This window comes from Cucurbita moschata, unplaced genomic scaffold (assembly GCF_002738365.1).
Source record: "Cucurbita moschata cultivar Rifu unplaced genomic scaffold, Cmos_1.0 Cmo_Scf00045, whole genome shotgun sequence".
Taxonomy (NCBI): domain Eukaryota; kingdom Viridiplantae; phylum Streptophyta; class Magnoliopsida; order Cucurbitales; family Cucurbitaceae; genus Cucurbita; species Cucurbita moschata.
Genome location: NW_019268561.1, coordinates 64,036 through 78,878, shown reverse-complemented (window position 1 = coordinate 78,878; position 14,843 = coordinate 64,036). Strand labels below are relative to the sequence as shown.

Below are 14,843 nucleotides of genomic sequence, written 5' to 3'. Positions count from 1 at the left end.
ATATGAACCAATACATCAATCATGCAATATAAATTTCAAGGAAGATGTGAAGAAAAAGGTTGTTCAAATTATCATAAGATGCATCAATTCATGCCACATTAAAGAAAAATCAAACTTCATAAATTGTATGTTTAGAATCATTCAAGCTTGACATGATCAATCTTGTTTCTGGAGTGATTTGAATCTCAATCAAGTGTTATTGTCCTCCGATATTTGATCAATAAGGTAATTCGAGTCTTACTTCATTTGTAGTGGTCCCTTATTATTTGGTATCGTGTTCTAAAATTTTGTATTTCATACCATCTTGAAATTTTGGAATGCATAAAGGAAAAAATATGTATTTTGATAAAGATGCAAGGAAAGATTCCTTTTACATTCTTTGCCACATGTCACAAAAGGAGATCAACCAAATTCATGTTTCATCTAGGGACGTTGTAAGAACCCTGATCCATTTTGGATAGCTTTTAAAAAAAGTTTAAATGAAATCCACCCATCTATGAAATACGTGTCTAAATTATGTCCATTAATAAATTTAAAGGACTAAGTAAGAGAGAGACAAATTGTACAACTCATTCAAAAAAAGAAAGATTGTCTTATGCCGAGAGATATTGTTTCAAATGATGATATTGTTACTGATGACCTGGAGACCAGCAAAGACAATATGCAAGTATATGTTGCTCCATGTCCACTAGAGACAAAAAGTGAAGAAAGTAAAAAGGAGAAAGAGCGTGAGGAAGAAATATTTGATACATGTACCGAAATTAAAGAGAAAGAGGTACTAGAGTTTGTAAGGAGAACCATGTTTTGTATACCAAACTTTTTGAGAGCACTTAAACTAAGTATACCTCTATATATATATATATATATTTTTTTTTTGAATTCTTACATGAAATTAAAATGCTTATTGACATACAATATTAAATGATTGATTCCAGCCCGAGACCACATCAAACTTATGAAAAAAAATAAGAGGTGACATTCTCATTTCATTTTTCCATCCGACCATGATCTATAGATAAAAGTAAAGACATCAAGAAGATTTAGACCACAAAATGCAAATGATTTTAAGTTTGCATTACAAGGGAATCAATTGAGTTCGAGGATGAATCCTCTCGAAGAAGGAAACAATGATACAAAATAAGGTGTTTTAATTTTGTCATAAAGATTTCAGGGTGTTTTATTTTAAGTTTTAGAGAATTATCTTTAAGATTATAAGTTACATTTAGACAGCAGTCATTATGGTAATGATGTCGTTACAAACTTTCAATTAAGCGTAAGTTAGTATAAGGTTTAATTTCAAAGCTGTAATTAGTCATTCACGTTATTGTTTTAGCATATTTTGGATATTAAAAATGAAATTTGCCTATTATGTTTGAAGCCATGAGCTTCTTCTCTTGTATTTCTTGTGTTTAGATTTGTATGCTAGAGTTATTTAAGTAATCTTGATCAAGGTATCTTTTCGAGTGATTCGAATGACAGAGTTTAAAAACAAGTTTTATTTATTCTTGATCTTGATGATCAAGATAATCTGTTCCAAAACTTTTATTTTTATCGTTTTTGGAATCTTGGATACTTTAGATCAAAAAGTCTTATTCTCAACAAGGTTTTTAGATCAAATTTTAAGAGTTTCATAGCAGTTGTGCTCTCTTGGTCGATGAGGGATCATTGAGGTCTACTTGTGTCGTTTGAGAGAAACTACCATAATCAAAGAATAGATTTAGAATTTTTTTTTTCTTTTCGTTTCCCTCTTTTTTAATTTCGAAGTTTGAAATTCAAAACAGTTTGAATAGAAAATAAAAAACATAGCAAACAAAATTTAGTTTTTCAAGCTTAAATTAAAATTAATGAATAATTCAATTATGAAAATAATGAGTTTGAAGACTTGATTAAAGTTTTCTCATAAAAAATTTGAAAATTAAATGGATTTAAGTTTAACTCACTCAAATTTGATATTCAATTTGGTTAACCTGAATTAATCTTCGAAAAGAAAATGTTGGCTTCACTTCAAGATGTGGGGTGTCCTAACCAAACTAGAAATCAGTAGGTTGTGCCTCTCATGTTACGTCGAAAGTAGTGGTGCTATATGAGTGCTACTTGTCGAGCCGTAACAAAGGTTGAGTAAGAGAAATGTTATGATGAGACCGAAAATGATGGTGCATCCTCTAACACAACAAGAAGTGTAGACAGTAAAAAAGAACAAAAGCAACAGTATTGTTAATGGGGTTAGAGACAAGCTTAATGGGAGCTAGATGGGGTCCCAAGCCATGACCTTAAAAGTTGGGGTTCTTATGAGATTTTTGACAAGCGTGCTAGAGTTAAATTTGTATGAGTGAAATAAGAAAGTTCGTCAAATTTAGTGCTAATCGAACATCAAATGAACATTCCACGTTACACGACTCCTCTTTGTTTTGATATACATGGGTGATAGATCATATATATGCTTTAGAATGTACATGGAAGAGATATGATATTGACTCTTTACCACCCATAAAACTCATGCTCTAAGTGAGTTACCCATGACGCATGTGTATGTTAAGACATAGGATGACGCATGTGTATGTTAAGACATAGGTGAGTGTTGGAAGATGAGTCTCTTGAGAATTTTTCTTTCCAAATAAAATTCTAATGACAATGATAGATCGACATTAATGTGCCAACATTGCACCACTTCCCATGATTCAAAAGTTGCCTTTTGAAGCATAGGGAGAACTTCTTCTGCCTCCTCGACAATCAATCCCCTTGTTAGGGTCGGGAGGCTATATAATTATTTATTTCTAAAATGCCTAAATCATATTTCTAAAATATATATAGATAATGAGCTCATATAATTATTGAACTTAACGCTATCAGGCTAATGATGATAGCAAACCTTATCTATAGATAGGTGATATATATCAACGTCCCAATAAAAGTTAATAAGAAATAAGATTGATGCTTTAAAGAAAATCAAGAGTTATCCGATTAATATTCCTAACATATAGATATATATAAATAACCAAAGCTATAATAGATATTGATTGCTTGATTGGAACATGGTTCTTTGACATGAAATTGTTAAAGTTGAAAAAAAAAAAAAAGGTTTTGGTTCTTTGTTTTGTCAACTCAAAGCCCAAAGTCCACTTCTTTGATCCAATCTTTAGGTTTAGTGTTCGTAGTTGCTCGGATGTTCACGTTCGTAGTCTCAAAAATACTTTTAAATTTTTAAAAAAGTTTAAAAAGTATTCTTACCGTTAATTTTGGATGAAGACCCTTAATATTTTGTTTATTTAAGCTTCTAAAAGAGTTTCAAAAATACCTTTAAACTTTGGAAACGTTTAAAAAATACTCATGAGTTTTCAAAAATTTCGTTAATACCCTTAATTTTTTTTTTCAACAACTTCAAAAACATTTTTAAATCTTTTAAAAAAATTTAAACACAACTTTTATAAGAAATTACCACGTTTCAAAACTACCCAAAGGAACATTAATAAGGGAGATAATCTATGAGGTGCCAATAAACTATTTTTGTCTATAGACCTTTTTAAAATTCAAGGGTATTTTTGAAATAAAATATTAACTGTTTTCATGTAAAATAAAAGTAATTTTGAGATTTTTTTAAAAAGTTTAAGAGTATTATTAAAAAAATTTAAAGTTGAAGATATATTTTTATTAATTTAGACTATAATATAGGGTAAGAAATATGACAAATGGATAAATGTATAGTGTTGGACTTAGAGCGATGTATCCTTTGAAAAGATTTATTTCATTCTCGTCTGACTATTCGTGCATAGATAGCCAAAGACAGTACATTACTAAACCATAAGATTATAGAGAGACAAGGTGCTTTACGAGCACAAAAGCTTGTAAGACTCGAGCGACATGATTTTTAGAGAGAAAAAGTGCTTTACGAGCACAATAGCTTCAAAGCTGTTCACACGTCCTAGACAATCTTTGCTCTTAAAGTGAACACGAAACTTTAAGTTGTCTAGTCCCATCTCCATATACCAAGCCTTGTAAACGCCATCAAATTTCTTGCTATCTCCCAGTTTAATGTTGATCTGATCGAGTGCAAACTTTGCTACATCGACCACAAGTGAGATTAAAAGATTAGGGATTTGAATCCACTTCTCTTCTTTAGGCACATCAACAGGCCCAACAATATGTCCAGGACTTACTAGGATGACGACACTTACTAGCTTTCTGACTCTTTCAGATTGATATTTCACTTCGAACACCACAAATTCATAATTGAGACAACGTTCCAAAAAGTCAATGGCTTTAATATGGAGACGGTACTTTAGACTATTTGGGCTCAACTCCCAATACCAACCTTCATAAACACTATTGAATTTCAGAATATTTCCATATTTACGGTTGAACTCATCCACTGCAAACTCTGCAACCACTTGCACACATGGCTCTTTAACGGAAGGGATTTGAATCCACTTCTCAACAACTAGGCTGGAAAGTTGGAAAGATTCAAGAATCAAGATTTTCTTACCAAGGATGTTCTTAACGAACACAACAGCCTCATAGCTGTTCACACGTTTAAGACAATCGATCGCTTTAAGTTTGAGACGAAACTTTAGGTCATCTCGACCCATCTCCATATACCAACCCTCGTAAATACTATCAAATACCAAGTAATCTTTATATTTGATGTTGAACTCATGCACCGCAAACTTTGATATCTCTATCACAAATACCGCTTGAAGATTAGGAATTTTAATCCACTTATCTACCTTGGGTGGATCAACAGGTCCAACACAGTGTCCAGGATTCGATATGATCACGAAAGATATTAACTTTCTGATTCTTTCCTTATCAGGTTTCTCTTCGAATACAACAACCTCATAGATAAGCAAACGTCCAAGAAAGTCTACTGCCTTGATATGAAGACGATACTTAAGGTTGTTTGAACCCAGCTCCAAATACCAACCTTCAAAAATGCTATTGTATATGAGACAATCTCCATGCTCAGCATTGAACTTTTCAACTGCAAACTTAGCAACCTGTTGTAGGCAATGCCCGTTAACATCGGGGATTTTAATCCACTTCTCCACGACCTCTCCTTGAGCACAACCCTTGCTTGAAACACTCATCGTGTTGTCTGGTATACACTATGAAAAAACTTTGCGATGGTTTTCTTCCATTGGTAGCTCAGTATTTATAGAAGTGATCGAGTATGCTATTGGTATAATGAAAGCTTAAAAAGATAAGATTGATGCTTCTAAGAAGATGGAGAGCTATCCAATTAATATTCTTTATATGCATTTGTATTAGAATGGAATATGATTCTTAGACTTTAAATTGTTTTAGTGAAAATGAAAAGAGATTCTTGCTTCATTATTTTTACTAAAAACTCACTTCTTTTGAAGTTTAATTCACATGTGATATATTATCCGGACTAAATTAATAAAAATACGTTTCCAATTTTACATTTATCTAAAAAAAAAAACCACTAAACTTACAAAGAAAGAAAAAAAAAAACCTTAAACTAATAAAAGTACAAAAATATCCTTACAGTTAGTTTTGGATGGGAACGGTTAACACATTTTCCAAAAATAACTCTTTAACATTCACTAGAGTTCAAAAAATACCCTTCAACTTGTAAAAGTGTTTAAAAAATATCATTTAGTTTTTCAAAAGTTTCATTATACCATTAAACTTTTTTAAAAAAACTTCAAAAATACCTTTTAACCCCCCAAAAAAAAAACACTTTAAACTTTTTTAGAACATTAAAAAATACTTTACTATTAGTACCTTGTTTCAAACTACTCGTGAATTTTAAAAAATAACATTAAAAAATTTGGATATAATCTAGGAGGGTACAAACAGAAAGTTTTCGTCTATATACTAATGGTAAGATTTTTTTAAAACGTTTTTTTTTTAAGTTAAAGGTGTTAATATTATTTTTCAAATTTTATGGATAGTTTTTCATCAAGAGTACTTTTGAACTTTTTTTTAAGAACAGAGGGTAATGAAACTTTTTTTTAATTCAAGGGTTCTGAAGCAAGACCGTAACACAGCTTCTATCCAAAACTATCAGATATTTTTTTAGATTTTTTTTTTTTAAACTTAAGAGTATTTTTAGATTTTTAAAAATCTAAGAATATTTTTTAGACAAAATATTTAAAGATATTTTTATTAATTTAGCGTACTATAAAAAAAAACTTTTAAAATAATACTTTATTGCATACATGTTCATATTTATCAAAGAAAAATAATATTAAAAAAAAAAAGTTACATCATAATATATTATAATAAAATATTTTAAAAGGTTTGGTGAAATCTCATTCAAAATTAATGGAAAACATAATAATAAAAAGAAATTATTGATAATTAATAACTATTTGTTTTTTTGGTCATAATGTATGAATGCAAAGGATTCGAGTTCATCGTTTATTATTAATTTGATTGGAATATGATTTTTTTACATTAAATTGACATAGTTAAAAACAAAGAGATTCTTGCTTCTTCTTTTTACCATTCAAAAGCAATGACCCACTTCTTTTAAAATTTAACTCAACAATTTTTAAGAACTTAATTTCTTTTTAACCATTTATAGAAAATAATAATAATTTTATGCTTAATCTCAATTGAAAATCAAAAATTAAGAAATACTATCCAATTGAAGATCGTTTTACACAACCTCTCAACCCGATAGCAAAAATTACTGAATCAGCTCAAGACTCATAACGAAATAGACTCTATAGTATACTAACTCCTTCACGCCATCATCGTCAATCGGTACTCAAGTTTCATATACAAGAAAGAGTAGAGCAAGTGAGAATATAAATATACGTAGTAAATAGCTCGTGTACAACTTAAACATTCTCAACTTACATTTCTTAGGCCTATCTTGATATAATAATCGTATAACCTAAGTATAAAAATAGGGAAATGGGCAAGTATAAAAATACTGAGTAAGCAACCTAGCTCCTTGTAGAGTCTCGTCACATCTTTAACCTAGTATGTATCAACGAGGTTTCCTTTGGGCTTTAGAAAATTTGGACCTAATCTCTATGGCTATCTGAGTGTAACAACCCTAGATTTCTACTTACCTAGAGTTGCTACCGTTATCATAATGTAATCATTTTATGCGAAAATAAGCGTTTAAACTTTTATCATAAGACATAAACTTCATCTTAAAACACCGTCATGGACTACTAGTTTGAAAACATCTTTAAAACGACACAACGAAATACTAAATAAAATAATTAAGCGTTAAAATTAAAAAACACCTTATTCTAACCTAAGTCTAAGAAAATAAGTATAACTACCCATGCATATGTCATGCTCTCAAATTGTGATGTCATTATCAGCCGTAATGCCTTACCTTTACCAGAAAAAATTACCTTTACCAGAAAAAATAATAGTAGCACATGATTTGAGTATTTTAAGAAATACTTAGTAAAAGACCCCTATCGAGGTTAAATGCAAACACATGCAATCATGAATGGGACACATTATATCAGTCTATTTTCATACAGCGACTATCCTAAGCAGGCAATTGGATGTGTATTTACTTTACTACACACAGTCTTCATGTGCGAATATGGACCCATCAATTGGTTCGCACACCTCCTAGGCCCCTTTCTGGTTGGACGAGCATTCTCTGGTAGCTGTTAATACTGGACACTCATTACGAATAACGGCCGTCATGACAGCATTATGGTAAAATAATAATCGTTTCCCTATCTCACAGCGTACGCGTCTGTACTATCATGAAAGGAGAAGGGGTATCCCCCGATGCATGAACACACAATAATGCATGATATCCCAACATTTTTCCTTTTTCATTATTATGTATTACAACCTCTCTAGCGTTTTGCTTCATATCGTATCATTCATCATATCTTTTTTATCATATCTTCCAACCATATATCAGGGTTGTATCTCATGCTAATTCGTCATTTTGAGGTCAATCATATCATATATCATAATAGTCACATAACATAACTCGAGCATGGCTTCAAACATATCATGTCTTAACATATCATATAGTGAACATATCAATTCATTACATACGTCATAATATTTACGTATCATCTCATACACATATCATATCATAACAGTTTGCATATACGAGTATATGAACATGTGCGAAGCCTCGGTCATGTGTCATTATTCACACAATTATAACTAAACCGATGGTAGGTCCACTTACTTGGTTGGCATAGGCTGAAGCTACTATGACCCCTTGATGCTAGCTTAATGTTGGTCTCTGAAATTTAATTCTTTCTGAGGAGTTCCACAATTATATGCATTCTAATATACGAAGTAGTTCACCTAATTTAGCATAAAGTAATTTGAACTTATCTTCTAATAATTTAAACTAAACTTGATTTTGCATCTTCACTCACCTAATTTGACATAAAATAATTTAAATTAATTAAACCTAATTTTGCTAAAATAATTTAAACTAACTAAAAAATTTAAACTAGCTCAAACTAGTCACCTTAATAGTTTCGGAAAAGTTGAAACTAGTAAAAAAGTGCATGAGTGTATTAGACCCAAGGTGAATAAGTCAAAATGCTGGTCTTGAGTCGTCTGAAAGTGTACTCTCTGACTCGCTCGAACCATTTACTTAAGATGATAAAACAAAGTGGGAGACCTCTCGGTCACGGACCTCTCAACTTAAAAGCAACATGGGACAAAAAAACTTATCAAACCGGTCAAATATGAAGGTTAAACACGATTTTTCTCTATACTTTCTCTAAGAAATCCAACCTCTCTTTTTTTTTTTCCTTATTTTTTACTGTCATGACGCTATTTCTTAGACTTAAAATGGCTGTTATAGTATAATATAATAAGAGTAAAATTTTAAATACATAATAATAAAAATAAGGTTAAATTTGCATAACTTAAAAACCAAACAACACCCCACTTTAAATAAATGGAAAACAATTATAAGTTGGTGTTTTCGAGTTGATTACATATAAGGTATGGATTCAGGATATAACTTCAAACAAAATATAGAAGACCCAAAACATTAAGATTGATTGACGCCCCAAGACGACCCCCTCTTTGACCACGTAGCTCTTGAAAGCTCCACTACTTCGACCAGTAGCCTGTGTACATTTGAAAAAAATGGGGAAAGAGGTGAGTATAAAAATACTTAATAAGCAATTTATTTCTCATCGCACTCTTATCCTTGTAAGTTACAACTAAATTTTCTCTGGGCTATGTGAGATTATGAAAAGGCCTCGAACTTTCGACGGAATCTTATTACCATCACAAACCTACTCTGGGTCTAGAGGTCGTTCATCCATTTATGGGGTGGCAGGTGTACTAGACCATAAATCTCATCTTTAATTGAATTTATTTCCTATTCTTAGACTTAGTCAACATGTATAGCTACAAATGACCGGTGTTCTAGTTGAATGCTACCTCATCAAATCTTTGTGTACAGTATGCTATTTAGTTAGTCTAAACATCATTTATGGAAGATTAATCGACATACCTTTATGAAGGGCCATAGAGTTACTCTAAGTGTGGGGATGTGACCTTATTTGCTTGCCAATTACTTAGTTACATGTGTGTTCACACGCCTCTTATTAGAATGGGTTTATAGTGCAATGACCTTTTTTAGGAGAACCTTAACCATTTCCACCATATATAGCACCGGGTGGCCTCAATGCACTATAATATTCGACCTATACCTGCCTCAATGGTACTTAAACTCCTATCACTTGGCAGGCGATGCTAGAGCTAAGGGCATGTTGAAGGAGATAGGAGGCAGAGACTTGTGTAACACCGTCACATTGTTACTAGGCTTGTTTAGTTTTCATAGTCGTCTTTGTCATGGAGATTTACTAGGTTCTTAGGATTTTCTAGACAGTTTAAATCTCATCTCGCATTTTTAAAATGCTTGAAGTAGCTCCCTAAGGTTAATCCAATCTATGGATGCACTCTAGTCTAAAACTCTAATCGTCGCTCATGATTCTACGGTGCTTAGTCTACTAGAAACGTATTGACCAGGTTAATGTGTAAAATGCTCTAACTCTATAACCCTAATCTTAACTTTGTTCCCTCATGCATGGTCTGTTAGGGAGATATTCCAACCTATCATCTGAATCATGGAAAACATATTGTAAGCATTCATATAATCTCAACAAAGAGATAACATCCATCAATAACCCGAAACACATATCACAACATCTCATCCTCCTTGCTAACACATCAGAAAGCATTAAAATAGACATGCAATTTAAATTCTCATCCTACAGAATTTCGATAGTTTTTCATAACATACATAGCATTCACATCCAAGTTGTCTTTCTACCATCCTCATCATGCATGTTTTAACCATCTTAGGCAAGAAATGCTTGCATGCTAGCACATCCCAACAATCTCTACAAATCTTACTTAAGAAAAGTCTATATGTCTACATATTCAAATTTTGTGTGCCTTTTCAAGCTAGATTCTCTACTCCTTAGGTGTTTAAAAATTTCTAAAAATTTACTGGTAGGTCCTAAAAATTGACTGGTAGGTCCTAATTCAGGTAATTACGGTTAATATAAAATTAAAGTGAAAAATGGTCTAACCAGAAAGGAAACAAACCAGAAAAACTACCTCAAGCACTCTTACACACCTTCACGCACAGCTGAATAGCTTCTATGCACGCAGCCCCTTTGTGAGTACAAATGCGCCTAATGGAGGACCAGACACGTTCTTATTGTAAAACAACACAGACATGGATAGGTGTTTTCCATGTTGAGTCAGGTCGGGTTAGATCAGAGCAATGTTGGAGTGAATCAGTTTGAGCCATGGTTCGAGTCTCCCTTTGATGACGTGACACGTGTCCCCATCAAGCGTTGAAGCATTCCTCCGCTTCTTGATCGACACGTGCCTAGCCATCGACAAATGCATATCTCGCCTAGTCGCCTGATGCGAATCCATGCTTTTGGCCAACGCATCTCCCATTAGTTGCGTGATGGTGTCTCCTTCAATCTTGTTTTTCTATTTTACTTTTTTTCATAACCTTTTCAACATAATTCGATTCAACTCGATTTCTTCACCGATATTAAATAGTTTTAATCTAGCTTTCTATTTAAACTATTTTAAATCCAAATAAAGTTTCTTCACAAAAAGTGTGAAATCCTTTCTAGAACAACATACTTAAATTTGGTAACCTAATTCAACTCAAAACTTATTGCTTGAGAAATAAAGAGAACAAAAATCTACAACTCTCATTACTTGGTATTCCTTGTTTCTTAGTAGATTTGAACGATTTAAATGTTTAGATTGAATATCCACCTGGTTCTAAATAATTTTGTGAAGGAGTTCGACTGAAATCGGACTCTAGGCGGTAGGATCGAGAGCTCCCCAATGGTTACCTTTTCAAAATGAAAAAAACTTACTCCAAAAAGTTTTTTATTTTTTTTAACATCATCTTAAAAAGTTCTCAAAACTTCAATAAAATCTTGAATTTTAAAAGAACCATGAAATTGATTGTCATTGGGCTCTGGTGTTAAATTATTTTCCTCATTGTATTAGGGTAACACAGACCCCTTAAGGAGTGAAGGGTGGAAAATACCATTTTACCCTTCCAAAGTTGACTTTTTATTCATTTGCTCTTGAATGGGTGGATTCTTCTAAATATTTTTCTGTTCTACTGGATAATCATCCTCTAGGATTCTCAATAAAATTCGAAAAATCTGAAATATCGGGCTCATGTGTTACATAGAGCTCATCCACTGTCATATTATTTTCATTCCGGTCTAGCATTACATTCATCTTCTTTGCCTTTTTCTTACCTTTTCCAATGTTATGACATAGATGATATTCAAATGGTTGATTCATCTTGAAACTCTCTTTCTAACATTACAAAAGGAAGTATTATAAAAATAAATATAACAAATTGATAGATGTTTGAGTCCATAAATATAACAAATTGATAGATGTTTGATGTTGGACTCAAAAGGGATGTATGCTTGAAAAGATTTATTTCTTTCTTGCATGACTATTTCTTTATAGATAATCAAATACGATTTTTTTTTTTTTTTGTAATCATCACATGTTACAAAATATGAAGGGGAGTTCCAATACTTTCTTTTAATAAGCTTAAAAGATTCGACGATCTTGATACTTTTACTCAGAAACTACTTTACATACACATAAGACTCATAGTGATGCACACGACTAAGATAGTCTTTTGCCTTTAAATGAATACGAAATTTTATGTTGTTCTGACCCATCTCCATATACCAACCATCGTAAATGCCATCGTATTTGAAGCTATCTCCAGACTTAAAGTTGAAGAGTTGGAGTCATCCAATGAAAACTTTGATGTCTCTTGCACACATGAAAACTGAAGATTACTAATTTTAATCCACTTCTCGACCTTGGGTAGATCCATAGGCCCAGCGCACTGACAAGGAGAAAATATAATGATGATATTTTGCTTCAAAATTTGTTTCTCTTCCACAATAATAATTTCATAATTGAGACAACAGTCTCAAAAAGTCTATCGCCTTAATATGCAAAAAAAACTATAGGCTATTTGGGCACATCTTAAAATACCAACCTTCATAAATGTTATCTAATTTCAAACAATCTCCAAATATAATTTTGAGCTGCTCCACTATAAACTTTATAACCACTTGCAAGCCAGGCTCCTTAAGATTAGGTATTTGAATCCACTTGCCTTCAAGTAGTGGTGAACCGCGAAACTTGAAAGGTTCGAGAATCTTGATTCTTTTGGAGAAAAAGTACTCAACAAGCACAACAACCTCATAGTTGCGTATATGGCCCAACCAGTCTTTCGCCTTAAGATGAAGACGAAATTTTATGTTATCTTTACCCATGTCCATAAACCAACCGTGGTAGGTTTGAATATTAAGATGGATTGACACTCCATGACTACCTTGGTTTGACTGGACAGCTCTTGAACGCTCCACTACCTTGACTAGTAACTTGTGAACATCTGAGAAAAATGGGGAAAGAGGTGGGTATAAAAATGTTCAATAAGTAACCTACTTGTAGGCTCTTATCGCACTCTTAACCTTGTAAGTTACAACGGAGTTTTCTCTCGTCGTTAAGAAGATTCGACCAAATTCTATTAGATATTTTGAGCTTATGGGAAGGCTTCAAACTTTCAAACCAATCTCATGACCATAACAAACCTACTATGGGTCTAGCGGTGGTTCACCCAATTCTAACGTCGCAGGTCTACTAGATGATAAATCTCATCTCCAGTTGAATTTATTTCCTATTCATAGACTTAGTTAACCTGTATAGCTACACCAATAAATTACTCATAATCTTGTTGAACTACTACCTCATCAAATTTATTAGCATAGTATGACATCTAGCTAGTGTGAACATCATCTATGGAAGATTAATTAGCAGATCCTTCCGTAGGGCCATAGAGTCATTATGAACGTGGGGATGCGACCTTGTATGCTTGTTCGTTACTTGGTTTCATGTGTGGTCACACGCCCACTCCTAGGATGGTTTTACAGCACAGAGTTCCATTTTAGGAGAACCCTAAACATTTCCACCATATACGGCTTTCTCAATGGTTCTTAACCTCCTACCACTTGGCTGGCGATGCTAGCGCTAAAGGCATACCGAAAGAAGATAGGAGACAGAGACTTTTGTGACCCTACTACTAGGCTTGTTAAATTTTTATAGTCGTCTTTGTCATGGGGGTTTACTAGGTTCTTAGGGTCGTCTAGACATTTTAAATCTCATCTCGTATTTTTAGGATGCTCGAATTTAGATCCTCATGGTTAATCCAATCTATGGATGCACTCTAGTCTAGACCTCTAATGGTCGCTCACAATTCTAAGGTGCTTAGTCTATTAGAAACGTAATGACCTAGGTCAATGTGAAAAATGCTCAAGCTTTAGAACTATAATGTTAACTTTGTTCACTCATGCATGGTTTGTTTGGTAGATATTCCTATCAATAACCTAAATGATGGAAAGCATATCGTAAACATTCCTACAAGCTCAACCAATTGATAACATCCATGAACAACCTCGAGCACAGATCCCAAACATCTCCTCCCTTGAGAGCTTTCAAATAGACATGCAATTTAAATTTTTACCCCAACCTTCATTTCACTAGTTTTTCTTAACATACATAACATTCACTTCCAAGTTGTCTTTCTAGAGTTCTCCCCTACCTATTTTAGCCCCTTTAGGCAATAGATGCTTGCATGCTAGTAGAGACCAGCAATATTTACACAACTCTTACTTGAAAAATATAGGTAATGACTACTTCCTCAAATTTTGCGTGCCTTTTTAAGCTAGTTTTTTTTCGCGAGGTAGAAGTTCAAAAATTCTAAAATTCTACTGGCGGGTCTTAATTCAAATAATTAAGGTCAATATAAAATCGGGGTGAAAAACAGTCTAACGAGAAACGAAATAGGCTAGAAAAACTAACTTAAACCCTCTTACCAACTTCACGCACAACTGAACAACTTCTATGCGCGCAACCCTTTGTGAGTACAAATGCATCTAAGGGAGGACCACATGTGTTTTTGTTGCGACACATGATGTGTCACAAGGCGTTTCAAATAAGAAAACTCTGGTATTAGCACTATGGCTTTCAACTTAAATGGTTTCAATTTCAACCAATCTGTAGTTGATAGTCAAGGTCGTGTAATTAATACCTGGGCTGATATTACAAACTTGAAAAAAAAAAAAAGGATTGGCTTGTCCCTATTTTGACTACTGTATTGGGAATCACAATCGGCGTACTTGTAATTGTATGGTTAGAAAGAGAAATATCCGCCTGGATACAACAACGTATTGGACCTGAATATGCTGGTCCTTTGGGAGTTCTTCAAGCTTTAGCAGATGGCAGGTGTTTTCCATGTTGAGTCAGGTCAAGTTAGATTGGTGCAAGGG

The 14,843-nt window shown here is 33.1% G+C and overlaps 1 protein-coding gene and 1 pseudogene across 1 annotated transcript; both read right to left on the bottom strand.

The window, feature by feature from the left end:
• Positions 1 to 3,824: 3,824 nt before the first annotated feature.
• Positions 3,825 to 5,081, bottom strand: LOC111434517. The gene has a single exon (XM_023071931.1). It carries the CDS (start codon positions 5,079 to 5,081, stop codon positions 3,825 to 3,827), a length of 1,257 nt encoding a protein of 418 aa, XP_022927699.1.
• A 6,526-nt stretch (positions 5,082 to 11,607) lies between these two features.
• On the bottom strand, positions 11,608 to 14,487 carry LOC111434516 (annotated as a pseudogene).
• Between the last annotated feature and the right edge of the window lie 356 nt (positions 14,488 to 14,843).

Bases quoted from the DNA above. Each gene is read 5' to 3' on its own strand.
- LOC111434517 (XM_023071931.1), bottom strand. From the start codon at position 5,081: ATGAGTGTTTCAAGCAAGGGTTGTGCTCAAGGAGAGGTCGTGGAGAAG.